The sequence below is a fragment of the Pelodiscus sinensis genome, chromosome 2, assembly GCF_052426305.1.
Source record: "Pelodiscus sinensis isolate ZL-2025 chromosome 2, ASM5242630v1, whole genome shotgun sequence".
NCBI classification, from domain to species: domain Eukaryota; kingdom Metazoa; phylum Chordata; order Testudines; family Trionychidae; genus Pelodiscus; species Pelodiscus sinensis.
In genome coordinates this window covers 177590613-177607471 of record NC_143053.1, presented here as the reverse complement: position 1 = coordinate 177607471, position 16859 = coordinate 177590613, and the positions used below count along the sequence as shown (strand labels likewise).

Genomic DNA, 16859 nt, shown 5'->3' with positions numbered 1-16859 from the left:
TATTAAATTGGAAGGTTTTTCCATAATTTGCCCAGATCTACTTTTAAAAAAAAATCTGATTTGATTCTTGGATGTAAAGTTATTTGCTTCATACAGCCCAGGCATCTTCCAACAGAAAAGATCAAGTAAGTAGTTTTCAACTTTGGTTATATGTCATTTGTTACATAACAAGCAGAAATGGAAACAGCAATGATGTTCTCATGTAAACAAAAAAAATTTACAGATGGTGTAAAATGGTACTACATATTTAACAGTAGCAGGATTTTAATGCATTCTAGGTACTGATCAAAAGAGGTAAAAATTAAATGACTTACCTAGCAGAAGGAATTCCCCTCTTATTAAGATCGGCTCTTACTTTCTCTCCTACGTGTCTATAAATCTCCACAATTGCCAATATTGCAGCATCTCTCACCTGTGAATGCATATTTAATTAAGATTTTTTGTATTAGATGATTATATTTATATAGCACAATGAATAATCAATGCTCCAGTGTCCCTACAACAACCGAGCACAAAGGTTTAACTCACAGAGAGTTGGAAACATGAGGATGGCAGAGATGGATAACCAAGTTATTTCAAGGACTTTACTAGCCATCCCCATGCAATTAGCCTGGGAAGTGGTCTGAGATTCATGAGAAGAGCCCACTGGGTATGGACAAGTCGAATTTCCTATAAAGAGCAGAAGGAAGCAGCAAAAGAAGAGGGAATGCTTAAAAAAGCTATAGAAAGAATACAGAAAGAGTGGGAAAGGCTCTTGCAGAGATGATTTTGAGACTAGGCAAGTTGATTAATTCAGTTATGGGGAAGCTGGAAGTGGCCTGCTAAGGAAGGAAGGACCTTGAGGGAGAAGACTTTTGTGCTCATAGTTGAAATCTAAGTTAATAAGCCATACCCTAACCAGGGTTCTTTTACTATACTTTCAAAAGCCATGAACCCCCTTGAAAGTAGAAAGGGAAGGAGGGGGCTGAGTTAGGTCCACCTGAGGGGTGACCTCTGGCCAAGAAGGGACATTGAGGTGGCCATCCCAGTGACTCCTACAAACACACACTGGATGGGATGACATAGCTCTCAAACAGGGGGCAGGGGCTAATTTTTCTAGCATTACTACACTAGATCAACAATCTCAAACATTTTGTGTGATTGATATTTCTATCTGCTTCTAGTCCAGTTGTGATTTTCACTGTAAAAAACAACCTAACTGCCTGAAAACGCATCCAGAAATAAGCAAGAGCCATTCTTCCTGCCTCTACTAAGAGCGCTATTGCGAAGCATCACAGGTCCGAAAAGAGTAAGAGGACCAGTCATTAGAAAAATATATTCAGGGAAAACAAAGAAGAGTCGTTTTTTGGTGAAACTCATCATACCTAACACATAAAAGAGCTAAAACACAAACAATTCTTTCATATTACTGTTCCATGTAAAGTACCAACATAATTTGTTCCAGAATGCAGGTGATCCACAGCATACTCATTTGATTAAGATACTTCCCATATCACAACTATTGTACAAAAAGTGAGCCACAAAATGCCAGAGCATCTTTGACTTGAAATCAACTGAATTAGAGAGAAGACCTGTAAGATATGGACTAGATAATCACAACCTTACTTGATTTTCTAGTGCTTGCCAAATCCAATTTGGAACAAATCACTAGTAGGGCTTTAAACACTTCCAATTGAAGGCTACTCTATAGTGCAAATGTTACCATTCATCTTAGCCATCTCTTTGCTTAATTTTACTTCATTACTAGCAATAGTCCTTATACTGCACTAAATATCTCACCTCACCTATCTGCATCCTGGAAGAGGTGTTCACTTTCTATCTGCTATGTTTCCTTACTCAACTGGTCAATCTCTACAAATTTCATTTTAAATCTTCTTTCTGATGTTAATCCTTTTTGTTGTTCAATTATTTTTCTCTGAATATGTTCTACAGAAAATGACTATCAATCAGTGATTTGATTTAAGCTGTTGGAGATAGGGAAAAAAATGAGGCAAGAGAGCCAGCAGGCCCACCATAAAGCTACTCCCTCCCTCCAGCCTGTGGAAATCTGGCAATACATAAGGCTCAGTATTAAAAATCAGAAGGTAAGGCTTGACTGGATGAACAAGAAGGCATACAAAAAGATCTAGGAAGATTTTTCTTTAAGTATATAAAATCAACTTAACATCTTTTTAATATCAAAACACATACCGCTCAACTAATATATAGCAATAAAATACTTACCTGACTATTGGAGTCTCCAAACAAGATGCATAAGTGTGGCACCAACTTGCTGAGGATTAAGGATTGTGCACCAAAACTGAAAAGAAAAGAAATCAATCAAAAAAGAGAAAAAACACTTTTTCACACACATACAGAAGTTTTACTTAGTAGCTTGGTATCACTAAAGGAAACATTTTCATCATGGATCTCCAGTTCTTGGCATTCTGGGGTGTGTGCGTGCACACGCACACACTTTTAAATATATCAGGTACCTTGAAGTATGGAAAAGTCATTCTGAACCAAACAGGATAAAGTCCTAAATTGTATTATTTTATCATAAAAAATGATGCTTACGTATTTAAGGTTGCAACGAGACACAAACACACTCCTTCTCGGGATCGGTTGTTCTTGTGTTTAAAACCAACAGCAAGTCGTTCCCAAATACACTATTAAAACAAAAACAATTGCCTTGAATTACTGGTAGCACAATGCAGTCCTGTTCACCTATAATAATGTTAATATCAATAGCTTCTGAAGTTTTGACAATATTCTGAAGTTTTGTTTTGTCAAGTGGAGGAATGCTTCAAACAAAAATGAGGTTTTTTTACAGGATGGAACAATAACGACACCCACTTGTTCCAATCTTTGGATTATTTACATTAAGCAACACAAAATACCCCATACCAGAAACATTTCTAAAATCATTTTCCTTTGTACATTCCCAATATTTTGTTCTCCTAATTCAATATATTTTGAAATATTTTGTAACACAACTGAAAAGCCAAAGTAAAACTTTAAAATGTCTAACTACCATGGCTTAAGCAAAGGTTTTCTTGATTCATTTCGTACAATATTTTACTTATTTATCTAGTAAAATCTCCTCCCAGTCCCAGTTTTTAGTCTCTTCCTATCCTGTATTCATTATATTCCTCCATTAAGTTACTTTTGTCCTTCTCTATTTTATATTTTCCCCCTATCGTTTATCCTGATTCTATTTTATCTTCAATTCCATCTGTTTCTGCGTTGATCTCTTGCCGTTTCTTTTACTATGTATTTCTTAAACTACACAATTCCTCATTTGCTCTCCTGCATGTCCGTGTTTTTTGTTTATCTTCAGTGTTTTTTGTTTATCTTTATTCATTCTCTTCTCTTTTTATTTTTTTAAATTCCCCTGTTGCCTGTAGCTCTGGAGCTCTATATCACAAAGTTAATGATGCAACATGGAGCTTACAACACTCTGGATTTGCACTGATATTTCAAAGGAAGTGCACAGACTCATACTGCAAGGCCCCTTCAGCTGCAATGCTGCCATCATTGAGCAGGCATCTGAGAATGTTACCTAGCAACAGCTGCATACTGCCTAAGGAATAGCATATTTTTCCATTTATACAGTGTTCTATAATTTAGACTCTTCAAACACTGCAAATCTGATGTAGCACAGTTACAGCAAACAGTATACTGTAGCTTATGTATGTAAACTATTAAATTGTATTGGTCCTACTAAAAAACTCTAACAAATCAACAACGCTAATCAAAAAGAGGTATTGTGAGAAGTACTAAACACTAGATAATATCCCCTTTCATAACTATGTAGCATGTTTTAAAATAGCTACACAAAGGGTACAGTAATCATTTTTAAATCAATGTTCATTTGAAAATAATCTCAGATTTTACAGTGTATAAATATTTAAGAGAACAAACTAGAAAAAACAAGCAGTATTTGCTTGCCAAAATAGCAAAATAATCAACAAAGCAGAGACTTGCAAAGAAGAAAACATCCATGTCCAATTAGCCAACAATTCTGAGGTAGAAGAGGAAAATAAGGCAATTTTCTTACCACACAGACAAGAAACAGGTAGAGAAGCAACTGCAAGGGATTGTAAGGTAGTAAAATAAATGTCTTCAAACTAAATTATAGGCTAATTTAGGTTACCTCTTCACTACCACTCATCCCTCCAAAATCTGCTCTCTAGCAATAATTAGCATCTCTTCTTATTTGGCTTGCCACACCCAGGAATTAACTTGTATTTTTATAATGATGCTACTGGGGATGTCAACAAGCAGTCCACTACATGATTAATCCATAAGATTAACCAATAAACCAAGGTTGATCGACTACACACACTCCCCCCAACCCTTGCTGCCTCTGTATCAGAGGCAATGTGTGGGGAGCGGGAGCCAGTGCCTGTGAGGAGCTGGCTTTAAGCAAGTTCCCATGAGCACTGGATCCGCCTGTCCCCTCACTCACCTCTGCGCTGCTGTCTCTAATAGAGAGGCAGCAGCACAGAAAGGGAGGAGGACTGGCCAGAGCTGATACGCCTGGGGAGCTGGCTTTTGGCTCTCTGCGCATGCCGGCTCAACAGACCCATCTGCTTGCCCCACCTTGCTGTCTCCCACAGAGGCAGCGAGGGGGGGTGACAGGAATAAATCAGTGCTGGGGGAACCAGCTTAAAAGCCATTTCCCGTGAACACCAGCTCCATGGTGCCACCTGCTTGCCCCTCCCTCCCCGCTGCATGGCCGGGAGGGGTGGTGGTCGGGGGGGGGGGGGGGGAGGGAGGGAGGGAGCTGCCACAAAATAGCCTGTCTGCAGCAGCTAGGGCTGGCTGCCAATAGAGGCTGCTCGCAGCAGCAGCCCTGGTCTGTGAGGGGTCCAAGCTCCCCGCAGACAGAGGCTGCTCCACCTCCCACAGAGTAGCTTCTGTCTGCGGGAAGATTGGCCCCCCCCATTGACAGAGGCGGCTGCCATGGACCAGCTTCTGTCCACGGCCAGCCTAGGCCACCGTGAACAAAGGCTACTTCGCAGCAGTCTCCCCTGCCCCTTCCCCCTCTCCCTCCACAGCAGCCTCTGTCAGCGTGGAGCTCGGATCCCCACAGACAGGGGTTGCTGCTGCCTCTGTATCAGAGGCAACAGCACAGGGCAGCAGGCAGCCAGTCAGCCAGCATGGGGAGCGTTTTTTTTTTAAACTGGCTCTCCTCATGGACTGGGTCCCGCCTGTCACTCCACTCTGCTGCCTCTGATACAGAGGCAGCAGCATGAGGTGGCAGGAGGCTCCCCGGTAGTGGTGCCAGGAGCACATTGGCTGCTGGCCCTGCCCTTGAGGACTATTGAATCATCATGTAACCAATAAGACTTCACGCGGTTATATAATTATTCAATTACACTATATCTAATTTCCTTAGATGTTACTATATCATCCCGTGTTTCATTCTATATTTTACTGCTTTTCTCTTTCTTGTATTTTATTTACTTTTCAAAAAGAAGCACCCTTAACATTGTGGTAAGAAAATGGAATTTACCAGCAAGTAAATCAACTGTTCCTAGGGAATGGGCTCTTTCATCAGAAGTGACGAAATGCTCAGACACCCAGGATATTAAGTCCTTTTCGACTGATAGAAGGGGACAGAAGGGTTGCAGGAAAGGACTATCCATTTTTAAGGATTGCTTAAATCGTACCAAAATATTTTTTGGTAACAAAAACATTTTCAAAAATTTCTCTCTACTTGAGATAAGGTTCATAGGTCCAAGTTCCCCACACATTGATCCCTAGGTCTCTGAACATATGCAGGATTTAGCAGTATAAAGTACCTTGTTCTAATTTGCAAAACCAAAAGAGCCTGCCTATTCATTTTAGGGATGTTAGATATTGTGTTTTTAGTAACTGTGTAACTGCAACAATTTTTTAAACAGTTAAATGGTTACTAAAGTACTGGGGCAGGGCCAGCAGCCAGTGCGCTCCTAGCTCTACTCCAGGGGAGCCCCCTGCCACCCTATGCTGCTGCCTCTCATACAGAGAAGGAGCACAGGGTTGCAGAAGCCTCTGTCCCTAAGCTCCCCAGAGAGCAGCCTCTGCCCATGGCAAGCCCGGGCTGCCGTGGACAGAGACTGCTCCATAGCAGCACCACCTGCCCTCTGAGCGTTTCAAGCTGGCTTCCCAAGCACCAGCTCCTACCTGCCTCCACTTTGCTACCTTTGTGGAAGGTATCAGGAGAACAGGCAGCAGCTCTGCAGAACCAGCATACACAGAGCAGAGCTGGCTTAAAACCCAGCTGCCCACACGTATTGGCTCCCACCTGCCTCCCCCACTCTGCAGCTGCCTCTGATGGAGAGTCAGCAGCATGGGAGGGGGAAGGAAGGCAGGTGGCTCCACAGGATCAGTGCTCACAGGGAGCTGGATCCCACCTACCCTGCCTCCATGCTGCTGCCTCTGAGGGAGGTAGCTGGAGGGAGGGAGAAGGCAGCTGTGCAGGAACTGGCACACATGGGGAACTCGTTTAAAAGCCAGCTCCTGACAGGATACAGATGCAACAAGAAGGTGGGGGTTATGTATAGTCATTTGGATTAACTGATAAGCCTAGGCTTATCAGTTAATCATTTCAATGTCTATACGCTAACATCCCTAATTAATTTCAATATCTGGAAACTTATAAAGAGGATTTTCTTGGAAAGGGAATTAGTAATAGTTAAGTAACAACAAAATTCCTATTGATTATCCCATTCCAAGAATCCTCAATAATACTGCTTAAGCAATAAATCCTGTTAGGCAATTTTCCATTGTTCAGACTTACATTAATAAGTAATTTTACTGAAGAACCTAGAGGATGAACCTCTCTGGTCCAACAACATCCATGGTTCAGCATGATTTTAGTTAGCCCAATGAACACTTATCATGGTTGTAACCAAGTTTTCTGCAGTCCCATATAGTTTGTTTATAGCTACCAGTCCTTGCTCTCAAGTGTTCTGTGCTGTTATTTAGCTCTAATTTATCCCTAAATGTAAGAACTCAATAAGCAGTGATAGTGTTAGTAAAGCTGTTAGATAATATTGCCCTCTCCAGGTTCAGCAAATTCTCTGGTTCAGTACCAGTCACGTCTGGGACCCTGGGAACCCGCAGAAGGCCCAAACAAACAGAATACTATTGTGCTAGGCACTGAAAAAACATACAGGTTGAACTTCTGAAAACTGGCACACAGTGGTCCAGAAACCAGAGAGCCCAGAAGCAGAATGGTAGAAGAGCCAGCAGCTCAACAGGGGACAGTGGAGCTGGAGAACCCCAGCCATGCATTGCAGCCCAGGAATGGAGGACTGACAGCAGCAGAGTGGACAGCCCAGCTGGTGAGGGATTAGAGGGGGCAAGAACAGGAGGTCGGCTGGCTGAGGGCACGTTGCAGGGGATACCTCCCCTGGTCTGGAAAATTCTCTTGCTCAGGACTGGTCAGGTTCTGATTATGCCAGACCAGGGAGGTCCAATCTGCAGTAAGAGACAGTTTGTGGCTCAACAAATTTACAAACAGTAAAACTTTTGTCATCCAGGTGTGAACACACACACACACACACACACACACACACCCCACTGTGACTGTTCCCCCACATGCTCTGTGAAATTGGCTTATGAATATTAATATGCATAACACTAAGATGCTTTGGACAAAATACCTCATGAAACCTATCACTTATGTTACAATCTTCTGGATCTGTATATCTAATTTAGGTGCATGTATCCTTCTTGTATGTAAAATAAGAAATATCAATTATGAGACTGTTTATGATTTGAAATGTGCTAATGAGAGCCATCAATGGTGCTCTAGAAGCCTAATGACTGGGTGATCAACTTAACCTCGGTAACAGCTTTGTCCTTTAAGTCTAAGCAATGGTCCTGGGAAGGCATGTGACCAAAACACCTTGTATTGAGATACCATTTTGACTACATAATTTTTTATGGGAGGGAGGATGTAGAACAAAAGATTTAAGCAACAGGAAGAAATCAGTCCCTTCATCTTTGGCCACTGTAGGCACACTATTAAAAAAAAAAAAAAAAAAAAGAGGGCTGGGGACCTAGGTTAAGGTGAAAGTCTCCGACCTGAAGATTATGGCTAGGGCAAGAACAGCTCTGTAGATAAAAAAACTGCTTGCAATAAGATTTAGGGTATTAGAATGAACTTTGCATTTTCTTTTTATTTTAATTTTGTAATTTACTTTGATCTGTCCATTATCATTTGCAACCACTTAAATCCTACTATTTGTAGTTAGTAAACAAAAGTGTTTTTATTATCAAGCCCAGTGTAAATAATTTTTACCTGGGGGGGAGGGAGGGAGGGGAATAACTAGTGTGCATATCCTTCTTTCGTTGATAAAGGGGGCTTATCTGATGAGTTTTCATCGTATAAAACTTTTTCACAGAGAAAGACGGATTTATTTGGGGGTTTGATCCCTTAAGGAGGTTGGTTTCCTGGGTGCTATGCATTCTCTCAGAGCTGAACTGGTGCAGTGTCTTCAGTGCTCTTCAGGAGGAGGCAGTTACCCTAGTTCTGTGCCATGTCTGGGGACACCAGAAAATCTGGCCCAGCAGGACAAGACAAGGCAGTAAGGAGCCCCAAACAGCAAGAAAGCGAGTGTCAGTGACATAATCAGCACACTAGGGAATAGTCCCAAGGGGTCATCTGTGACTGCAACCCATCACAACCCTGACCAACGAAAGTTTGACTGGCAAAAGTAGTAGTGTAGACAATGCTTTGTTGGTAGGAGATGCTCTCCTGCCAACAAAGAGTGACTACACCATGTACCGCTTTTTTAAGTGTATAATAAATATAAAAACGGTATGCTTAGTGTGAAAATTACATCTTCAGCTAAAGCAAAACTGTTCAATATTGTTTACACATTAAGACAATGATCCAGCTAAAATTTGCACACACTTAACAGCTGAATTCACTGGAGAAACCTGTGTATCAAGTTAAGATCACATGTAAATATTTATAATATCAGAGCTTAAGTTTGAATTTCCAGTTATTGTCATACCATTGGTGGTGCTACCTGGTCCATTAACTTCAATATAAGAGTCTGTGCTTGTTCTCTAACTTGGTCTTTGGCATCTCCCATTCGATCAATCAATGCTAGAAGAACTAGAGAAAAAAAAATTAACAAAATATTTATTCATCAATTTAAGACTAAACAGGTTTATAAAAATGTTTCTTAAAGAAAAAATAAGATTTTTTTTCCTATGGGTTGGACCTCACTGGTTTGTCACCCTTGGGACCTGACAGGTCCTGGATGAGGGATTTTGCCGGACATGGGGAAGTCATTTCTGGGCTCCCCTACTGCCAGCCCTACCCCATGCCCAGCCCCCCCTACCAAGCTCCCCAGCTACCCTGGCAACCCAACTAGATTGTGCGCTTGCCTCTGCAGCTCAACTGGGGCCACACACCAGCCTCGGAACATAAGAACAGCCATACTGGGTCAGGCCAAAGGTCCATCTACCCCAGTATACTGTCTGCCGACAGCGGCCAATACCAGATGCCCCAGAGAGAGTGAACAGAACAGGTAATTATCAAGTGTTCCCTCTCCTGTCACCCATTTCCAGCCCAACAGAGAGGCTATGGAAACCATTCCTACCCATTCTGGCTACCCTTGCCGTCTCACTGGGCTTCCCAGCTTCCACTCCTCCCCCCAGCCTAGCTGAGTTGCACAGCAGGCTCCCTTCCCCCCTCTTGCATTGCACTGGCTCCCAGGCCCTCTGACCCCTCGCAGCGCACTGGGACGCTCTGAACCTGGAACATCCATGGTTCGAGCAAGAGCAGAGAGTCCCGATTTATAGAAATGCAACCTGTAGTTTAAAAACATCAGGACATGATTTAGAACAAGCCCAAAATATTTTGAAGAAAGATTTAAATGAGTCACTGATAAGTATATGCGGCAGAAAACTGAAGAATAATATGTAGGACTGGAATTAAGCAACAGAAAGCTATCAAAATGATTAACACGCAGATTACATTTTCCTTCTTACCAACCATATACATTACTTCAGTTTGATCTTCAAAGAAGAAAGTATCAAAGGCGTCTCACCCTATATTACTTCAGAAATAGAACATTTTGCCCCAGCTCAAAAACAAGCCTGGAAATTTTTTAATGCCGTTTTCTTCTAATTGTGTGACATTTTTAATCTTGCCCTCAACTTTATGTCTAGACATAACAATTAGAATCACAAAATCTATAACTGAATTAAGGCTGTATCTTCCAAAAGAATCAGGGTAGAAGACACAATATTAAACACAAAGATCCTTAATACTACAGTAGACTTTCGATAATCCAGAACCTTTGGGACCTAGGTGGTGCGAGATTATTGGATATGATGGACTATCAGGACGTACTATGAAATGGTTTATTTATTTATTTACGCACACACGCGCACACGCACACACACACACACACACACACACGCATGTACGTGTCCGGTTTCACTTGGTTCAGCTGCTGCCGCATGACTCGTTTTTTGCCAAAGCTCACTCACTAGACTCTTGCCATTTTGATACCAGACTATTGGAGTTTTACTGAATTTAAGGAAATTATGTTGTGACTATCTTCAAGTCCTAAATTTAACTGTAATGGAAATCAGACCTATAAAAATCTTTGATTTGCTGTATTGACAAATTACAGCTTAACTTTGATTAAAAAGCAGCATCACAACCGGGTTTTAAGGTTATGCAGCAACCCTGTGAATGAACTACTAGACCAAAAACTACACAAGTTATCTTGCTATTCTGATTTCTAGTACTCTGTTCATAATCTAAATGTATTCTGTAGCAGACTCATGCTCTCCTATTCAACGGGCTAGGCAACTTCTTCAAAGTCCATGGGGATATCCAATAGAAGGGTCTATCAGCAGCTTTTTCAAGAGTCTGTATCACAGCTGCAGTAGTATGATTTAGAGACTCATTGACAGTCTCTCAGTTAAACAGCTAATCTAGTGCTTTTTAGATCATATACCACTCCACTTGGAATTCACCATATACCCACAGTAAATTTTAGATCACAGTGAGTTACATGACTTAACCTTAACTATGGTCTCATTATGTCAAGAACAAAATACCCATACCTTAAAGTTCCATTTTTATCTGCTCTCTAGCCTTTTTAGATGTCTTTTGTATATAAAACTAGGGATATTAAAAAGTGGGTTTTTTGTAAACTTATAACTGCTGAAATTTTCAGCAATTACATGTTTGGGGGGATAGGGTGCTTGTGTGTAACCATGAAGGTTAACTGATGAGCCCAGGCTTGTCGGGTAACTATTTAAACATGTTCACTATCACATCTCTAATGTAAACCCATTAATGCATGCCCCATTTTTGTTGCCCTTCTCTAGATATTTTCATTCTCTGCTTTATCTTGATAAGTAATGACACAGGCGTTAAAAAAAAAAATACTACTACTACTTTAAAAAAAAAAAAAAACAACCACACACACCCCCTACCTACCCACTGAAAGTAGTGGTCATTCCAAACTGAACGCTAACAATATCTACCGACTCGGTTTCAACCCTCCCTCTTGAAAGATACTGTGTGTCATGATCCAGAATTACAAGTAGCAAAAAGGTCAAATTCTTTAGCAACAGTTCTTGCCACAAATAAGACAGGTAAAGGGCCAGAGAATAAGCCAGGACAATATTACAGCTTGAGACTTTCTTCATCACTTTCCTCTTTCTACCAATCCTCTTCAATCTTTGATTCTCTGGCACAGCACAGCCGCCAAGTGTGTCCTGTTGCTAGCTGTACTTTCCCAATTTGAGATGTCACCGTTGAACATTTTCACGTCCTTCTACAAACATACTTGAACCTGAACTTAGGTCTGTCCGGTGGCATTAGAGCATCTGCAAGTTCTCTATACAGGAGATCCTTTAGAATGCATCCATAGTCCATATAATGCAGATGACTAAGTCAATGGAGACATCTGACTTGACAGTTTTGATTTTCCAAGTATTTTAGTATCAGGAACTTTGATTTCCCACTTCAGTCAGAATACAGTGAGAACAAATTTAAGTGGTATTTAGTTCTCTCATGACTACTTTAGGAGGTCCAGGTCTTGTCATCATACACATTTGTTAAACCCATGCCTTGTTATCTCATGATGGTTGGTCAGTTGGCCGAACGGGGGTAGTTGCCTTTCGAATGCAAGAGTTAACTTCACATCTAGATATAAGATCATCAAAACACTTAAATAGAACAGAACGTGTACACAATTTCTAGCAAGATGTTGGCTAACAAAACTTCTGATTTAGTCCACACATCTTGTACCAGATTCACTCTCTTCTTCAAATGGACTGCTAAGGCTATGAGTCCATCACTGAAGTCACATACTCAGTGATTTTGCGTCACCTTTGTGACTTCAGCCCCACTGCCCGCATGGGGGTTCAGTTTTTCATGATTTACTGTGTACTGTCCATGAGACTGCCTTGCCAGCAACACTAAGGAGAGAACTTTGCTCTATAGTTGTTGTCACCACACCAGTTACCTTTGGTTTTTGGCACTCTTACGATAACGACATTGTTCATGTTTGATGGTACCACTCCTTGGGGTGACCATATTTCTCAATGCAGAATACAGGACACCAGGTGAATTATCGATATTTGAGAAAGTTGAACAGCAAATCCGAACTATAGGGTACAAACATTCAACTAAACATCAAGTTGACTGAACTTCTGTTAAAAAGAAATACTGCATAGTTGGATTATTCATAATTTGCCTTATTATCTTTAAGGCTTTAGGATTCACAAGGGGAGGAATGACACACATGGGAAGAGAGGAGACACACACTTTCACATGGAGGAAGTGACTAATTCTCCCCTTCCCACCAGCACATGAAGGGCTAGGTTCCTCCTGGCCAGTACCCCAGAACAGTGAGTCTTGGGCTTTCCTGGGGCACTGGCCAAACTAGAGGCAGTGGAGGAAGGAAGGAATCTTCAAGCCCAGCTGTTGGTAAGTTAAGCACTACAAACAGTGGCTGGTTCTCCCTGTGCAGGGAGCAGGACACAACCTGCAAAGGAAAACACGAAGTAGTAGGACAAGAAGGCTGAAAGGGCAAAGCAGAATGAAGACAATGAAGGGGGAAATACATAAAAGTCTAATAGGCGGGCAGCAGAGGTGACATGTAACTGGTCACCTCCCAGTGCTGCCTGCACTCATAGGTCAGCTCAGTTTGTGGTGCATAGTGAGTGCTGGACAGAAACAGGATTTGGGGCAGGGCCCTGCTGGCTAAGACGTGGCAGGCAGTGAGGATTACATGGACAGACCAGCAGGCAGTGGCGGCCCATCAATGCAGACAAACGAGGCAGTCGCCTATGGTGCCAAGATAAATGGCCGTTGAGGGCTTTGGAGGCGGGGGCACCGATCGCGCACTTCGCCTTGGGCGCCAGTTGCCAGCAGCTTGTCTAGGGCCGCTCCTGCCAGCAGGGGGAATGGCTAGTCCCACATGCTGCTTCTATGCCTCACCACCAGCTTTGCAAACCCACCCTCAGCATCAGCCACTGGACATTCCCCCCACATTCAGCACTGGTAGACAAGTGGCTAGCGAGCAGAGATCTGGCCAGCTACTGAAAACATCCACTCAATTGGCAGCAGCAGTCAAAAAAGCAAACAATGTTAGGAATCATTCACAAAAAGACAGAGAATATCTTACTGCCTCTATATAAATCCATGGTAAACCTATATCTGGAATACTGAGTACAGATGTGGTTGCCTCATCTCAAAAAAGACATATTGGCATTGGAAAAGGTTCAGAAAAGGGCAACAAAAATGGTTAGGGATTTAGAACAAGTGCCATATAAAGAGAGATTTAAAAGACTAGGACTTTTAAATATAGAAGAGAGGAGACTAAGGGGGGAGGAATATGACAGAGGTCTATAAAATCATGACAGGCATAGAAAGTAAATAACTTTAATTGTACCCATAACATAAGAACTAGGGGTCACCAAATGAAATTAATAGATAGCAGGTTTAAAAGAAACAAAAGAAAGTTATTTCTTCATGCAGCACACAGTCAACCTGTGGAATTCCTTGCAAAAGGATCTTGTGAAGAGCAGGACTTACAGTGTTCAAAAAAGTAGTAGATAAATTCATGGAGGATACGTCCATCAATGGCTATTAGCCAGGATGAGCAGGAATGGTGTCCCTAACCTCTATCATAGGCAGGAAATGAGTGAGAGGAGAGGGATCACTTCATGATTACCTGTTCTGTTCACTCCCTCTGGGGCATAAGGCATTGACCACTGTCAGAAGACAGGATACTAGACTAGATAGACCTCTGGTCTGACCCAGCATGGCTGTTAGGCTCTTATGATGGGAGAGAACAAATTTAAGACAGGGTGCCCATTTCCAAGAAAAAGTTGGGACAGGTCTGGTCACCCTAAACAATTTTTTATTGTTGCTGCATGCTGAATTGATGTTTTCAGAAAACTATCTACAGTGACTCAAAGATCTCTTTCTTGAGTGGCAATAGCTAATTTAGACTCAATTATTTTATATGGATAGTTGGGGCTATTTTTTTCCCAGTGAGCATTATTTTGCATTTAACCACAATGAATTACATCTGCCATTGTGTTGCCTGACCATGCATTTTTGTGAGATCCCTTTGTAACTCCTTTCGGTCTCCTTTGGCCTCTACTACCTGGAATAATTTTGTATCATCCACAAATTTTCCACCTCAGTCTTTACTCCTTTGCCCCCAATGCAGACTCCTGGAGAGGCACTACTATTTACTTCTCTGCATTCTGAAAACTGACCATTTATTCTTATCCATTTGTCTCCTACCGTTTAGCCAAGGTGTGGGCAATAATTTCTGATGGGGAGCCATTCCAAGATTTTAGAAAGTGGTCAAGGACCACATTCTTCCATAATTTTAATGGAGGAAGTGTGAGGTCTGGAATACAGGTTGGGTGCAGAAGGGAGCTTGGGGAAGGGACTAGGGTATAGGAGGGAGAATGGGGTCTGGGAGGGAGTTTGGACGGAGGCAGAAGTTGTGACCTGGGGCACTGGACTGGCCAACTACTCAGACGATTTAAAGTAACTTTAATTCAGAGAAGTGGCTGAGTGGACAGATAAGGGGCTGCAGATTTCTTACCACAGAGTTCTTTCATATATAGATGCAGCAGGGGGGCAGAGGGTTTGAGCATGTGGAGTAGGGGGGCGGGTGGGAGGCAGAGGGCTTGGGAAGAGAGGGGTTGGAGTGCCAGAGGCAGGATCTGGCCAAGAGACTTATCCGAGTGACTCCTGACCAGCAGCCCAGAACATTTCTTAGGCAGGGAGTCTTCCCCGCCCACACATAGGCTGCAAGGCCATGTGTGTATGTGAATAACTAGGAGCCACAGGGGAGGATGGCATGGCGCTTCTTGTGCTGTCTGTTATTCCAACAGCCAGCTCCCACTAGCTGGTTTTTGCCCAGAAACTGGGCAACAGGATTGTGCTGGGGATGGGAGCAGCACCTGAATCCTCTCCCAGCTCCGGGCTCACAGTTTTTAAAGAGAAACAGCCCCGCAGCCACTTATCTGAGCAGTGTGCGAGTGGGGCGACGCAAGCAGGGAGCCTGCCTGGGGATCCCCCCAGTGTCTGCAGGCCAGATTCAGCCCATATTTTGCTCAGGCCTGGTTTAGCCAGTTATGAATCCTTGGGAGGACCTGCCTTTCATCTGAGGATTGCTTACCCCATGACATCCTACAGAAAACTTAAATACCAAAAATATGCTTTCAGGGCAGCTCCAGTTGACAACCCTGACAGGCCAAAGCCAGCTTGTGCTCCAGCAGGGCTATGCCTAACAATACTCTCTCAGCCCACACCCCCAACACCCTTGCCCTGCCCTCACTCCCTCCTACTCGATAAGCTGCCTCCGCAGCATGGAACCCACACTGGTACTCCAGTCCCAACGCTCCCCGCAAGATTGGAGTGCTAGCCCTGGATTCCTGCACGGGGTGGGGGGAAGAGCCCCAAGCCTCCCTGCTGGATCCAGCATGCAGGGTACAAGCAGAGCCAAAAATGGCTCGGTGCGCCAATAGGAGTAAAGGGGAAAGCCTCCAGGAAGCATGTCCCTGAGAGGCTGTTGCCCCAGCTGAGGAAAGAGAAGCGGCAGCACGCAGAATCTGGCCAATGGGGGCAGCACAAGGCCCTACACAGAAGCGGAGCAAAAGCAAGTAAGTGGCCCTCCCACCCCACACAGCGAGACCCCATACCCCAACCCCCTCACTCACTACCCTGCCGAGACCCGACACCCCCAACCTCCTCACTCATTGCTCTTACTACGTTTAAAATGCAGAGCCACAGTGAGAGTAACGCCTGGACCCAGCACAAGCCAGGACTGAGCTGGGCTTGCTCAGTCCTGGCTTGTGGCAGGTCCAGCAACCCCTGTCTGTAGGAGTTCCCGTGGGATGCAGAGCAGTCTCTGCTCGCAGTGAACCTGGGTCCGCAGCAGGCAGAGGCTGCTTCGCAGCAGCCTTCCCCACTCTCCATCTCTGATAGAAGCAGCAGCACAGGAGGAGGCATGTAGTACCATGGAGATGGTGCTGGAGGGAACCGACTTAAGCTGGCTCCCCCCAGCACCAGCTCTTGCTTCTGCCCCACTTGGTGCCTCTGATACAGAGGCAGCAAGTGGGGGTGGATGGAAATGCGAGTAGTCAAATGATCGACTCAATTACTCTCTTACGTCCCTACTGCAAACCTCAGCCTTAACTTCGGTGGTATATTTGAAAACTACAGTCTTAAGTATTCCTAAACACTGTTTTTCTATTTTGTACTGTTCACGGATAGTGATCAATTAAGAATCCCAACATCTGTGAATTCCTTCAATACAGTGACTATGGTTAAAGGAAGCGGTAGAATTAATCTGAGGGATGAGGTTAATTGT

The 16859-nt window shown here is 43.2% G+C and overlaps 1 protein-coding gene across 27 annotated transcripts in view; it reads right to left on the bottom strand.

Moving 5' to 3' along the window:
• Positions 1-16859, bottom strand: part of CLASP2 (cytoplasmic linker associated protein 2) — a 261567-nt gene that overhangs the window by 203769 nt on the left and 40939 nt on the right. For 26 of the 27 annotated variants that reach the window (XM_075921810.2, XM_075921815.2, XM_089776567.1 and 23 more), the window contains exons 3-6: positions 8997-9100; positions 2557-2648; positions 2224-2299; positions 315-412 (exon numbers count right to left, since the gene is read on the bottom strand). In XM_075921810.2, the coding sequence (XP_075777925.1) occupies positions 315-412; positions 2224-2299; positions 2557-2648; positions 8997-9100 (370 nt within the window). The remainder of the gene's footprint in view (positions 1-314; positions 413-2223; positions 2300-2556; positions 2649-8996; positions 9101-16859) is intronic. The other variant, XM_089776572.1, reaches the window with a different exon arrangement.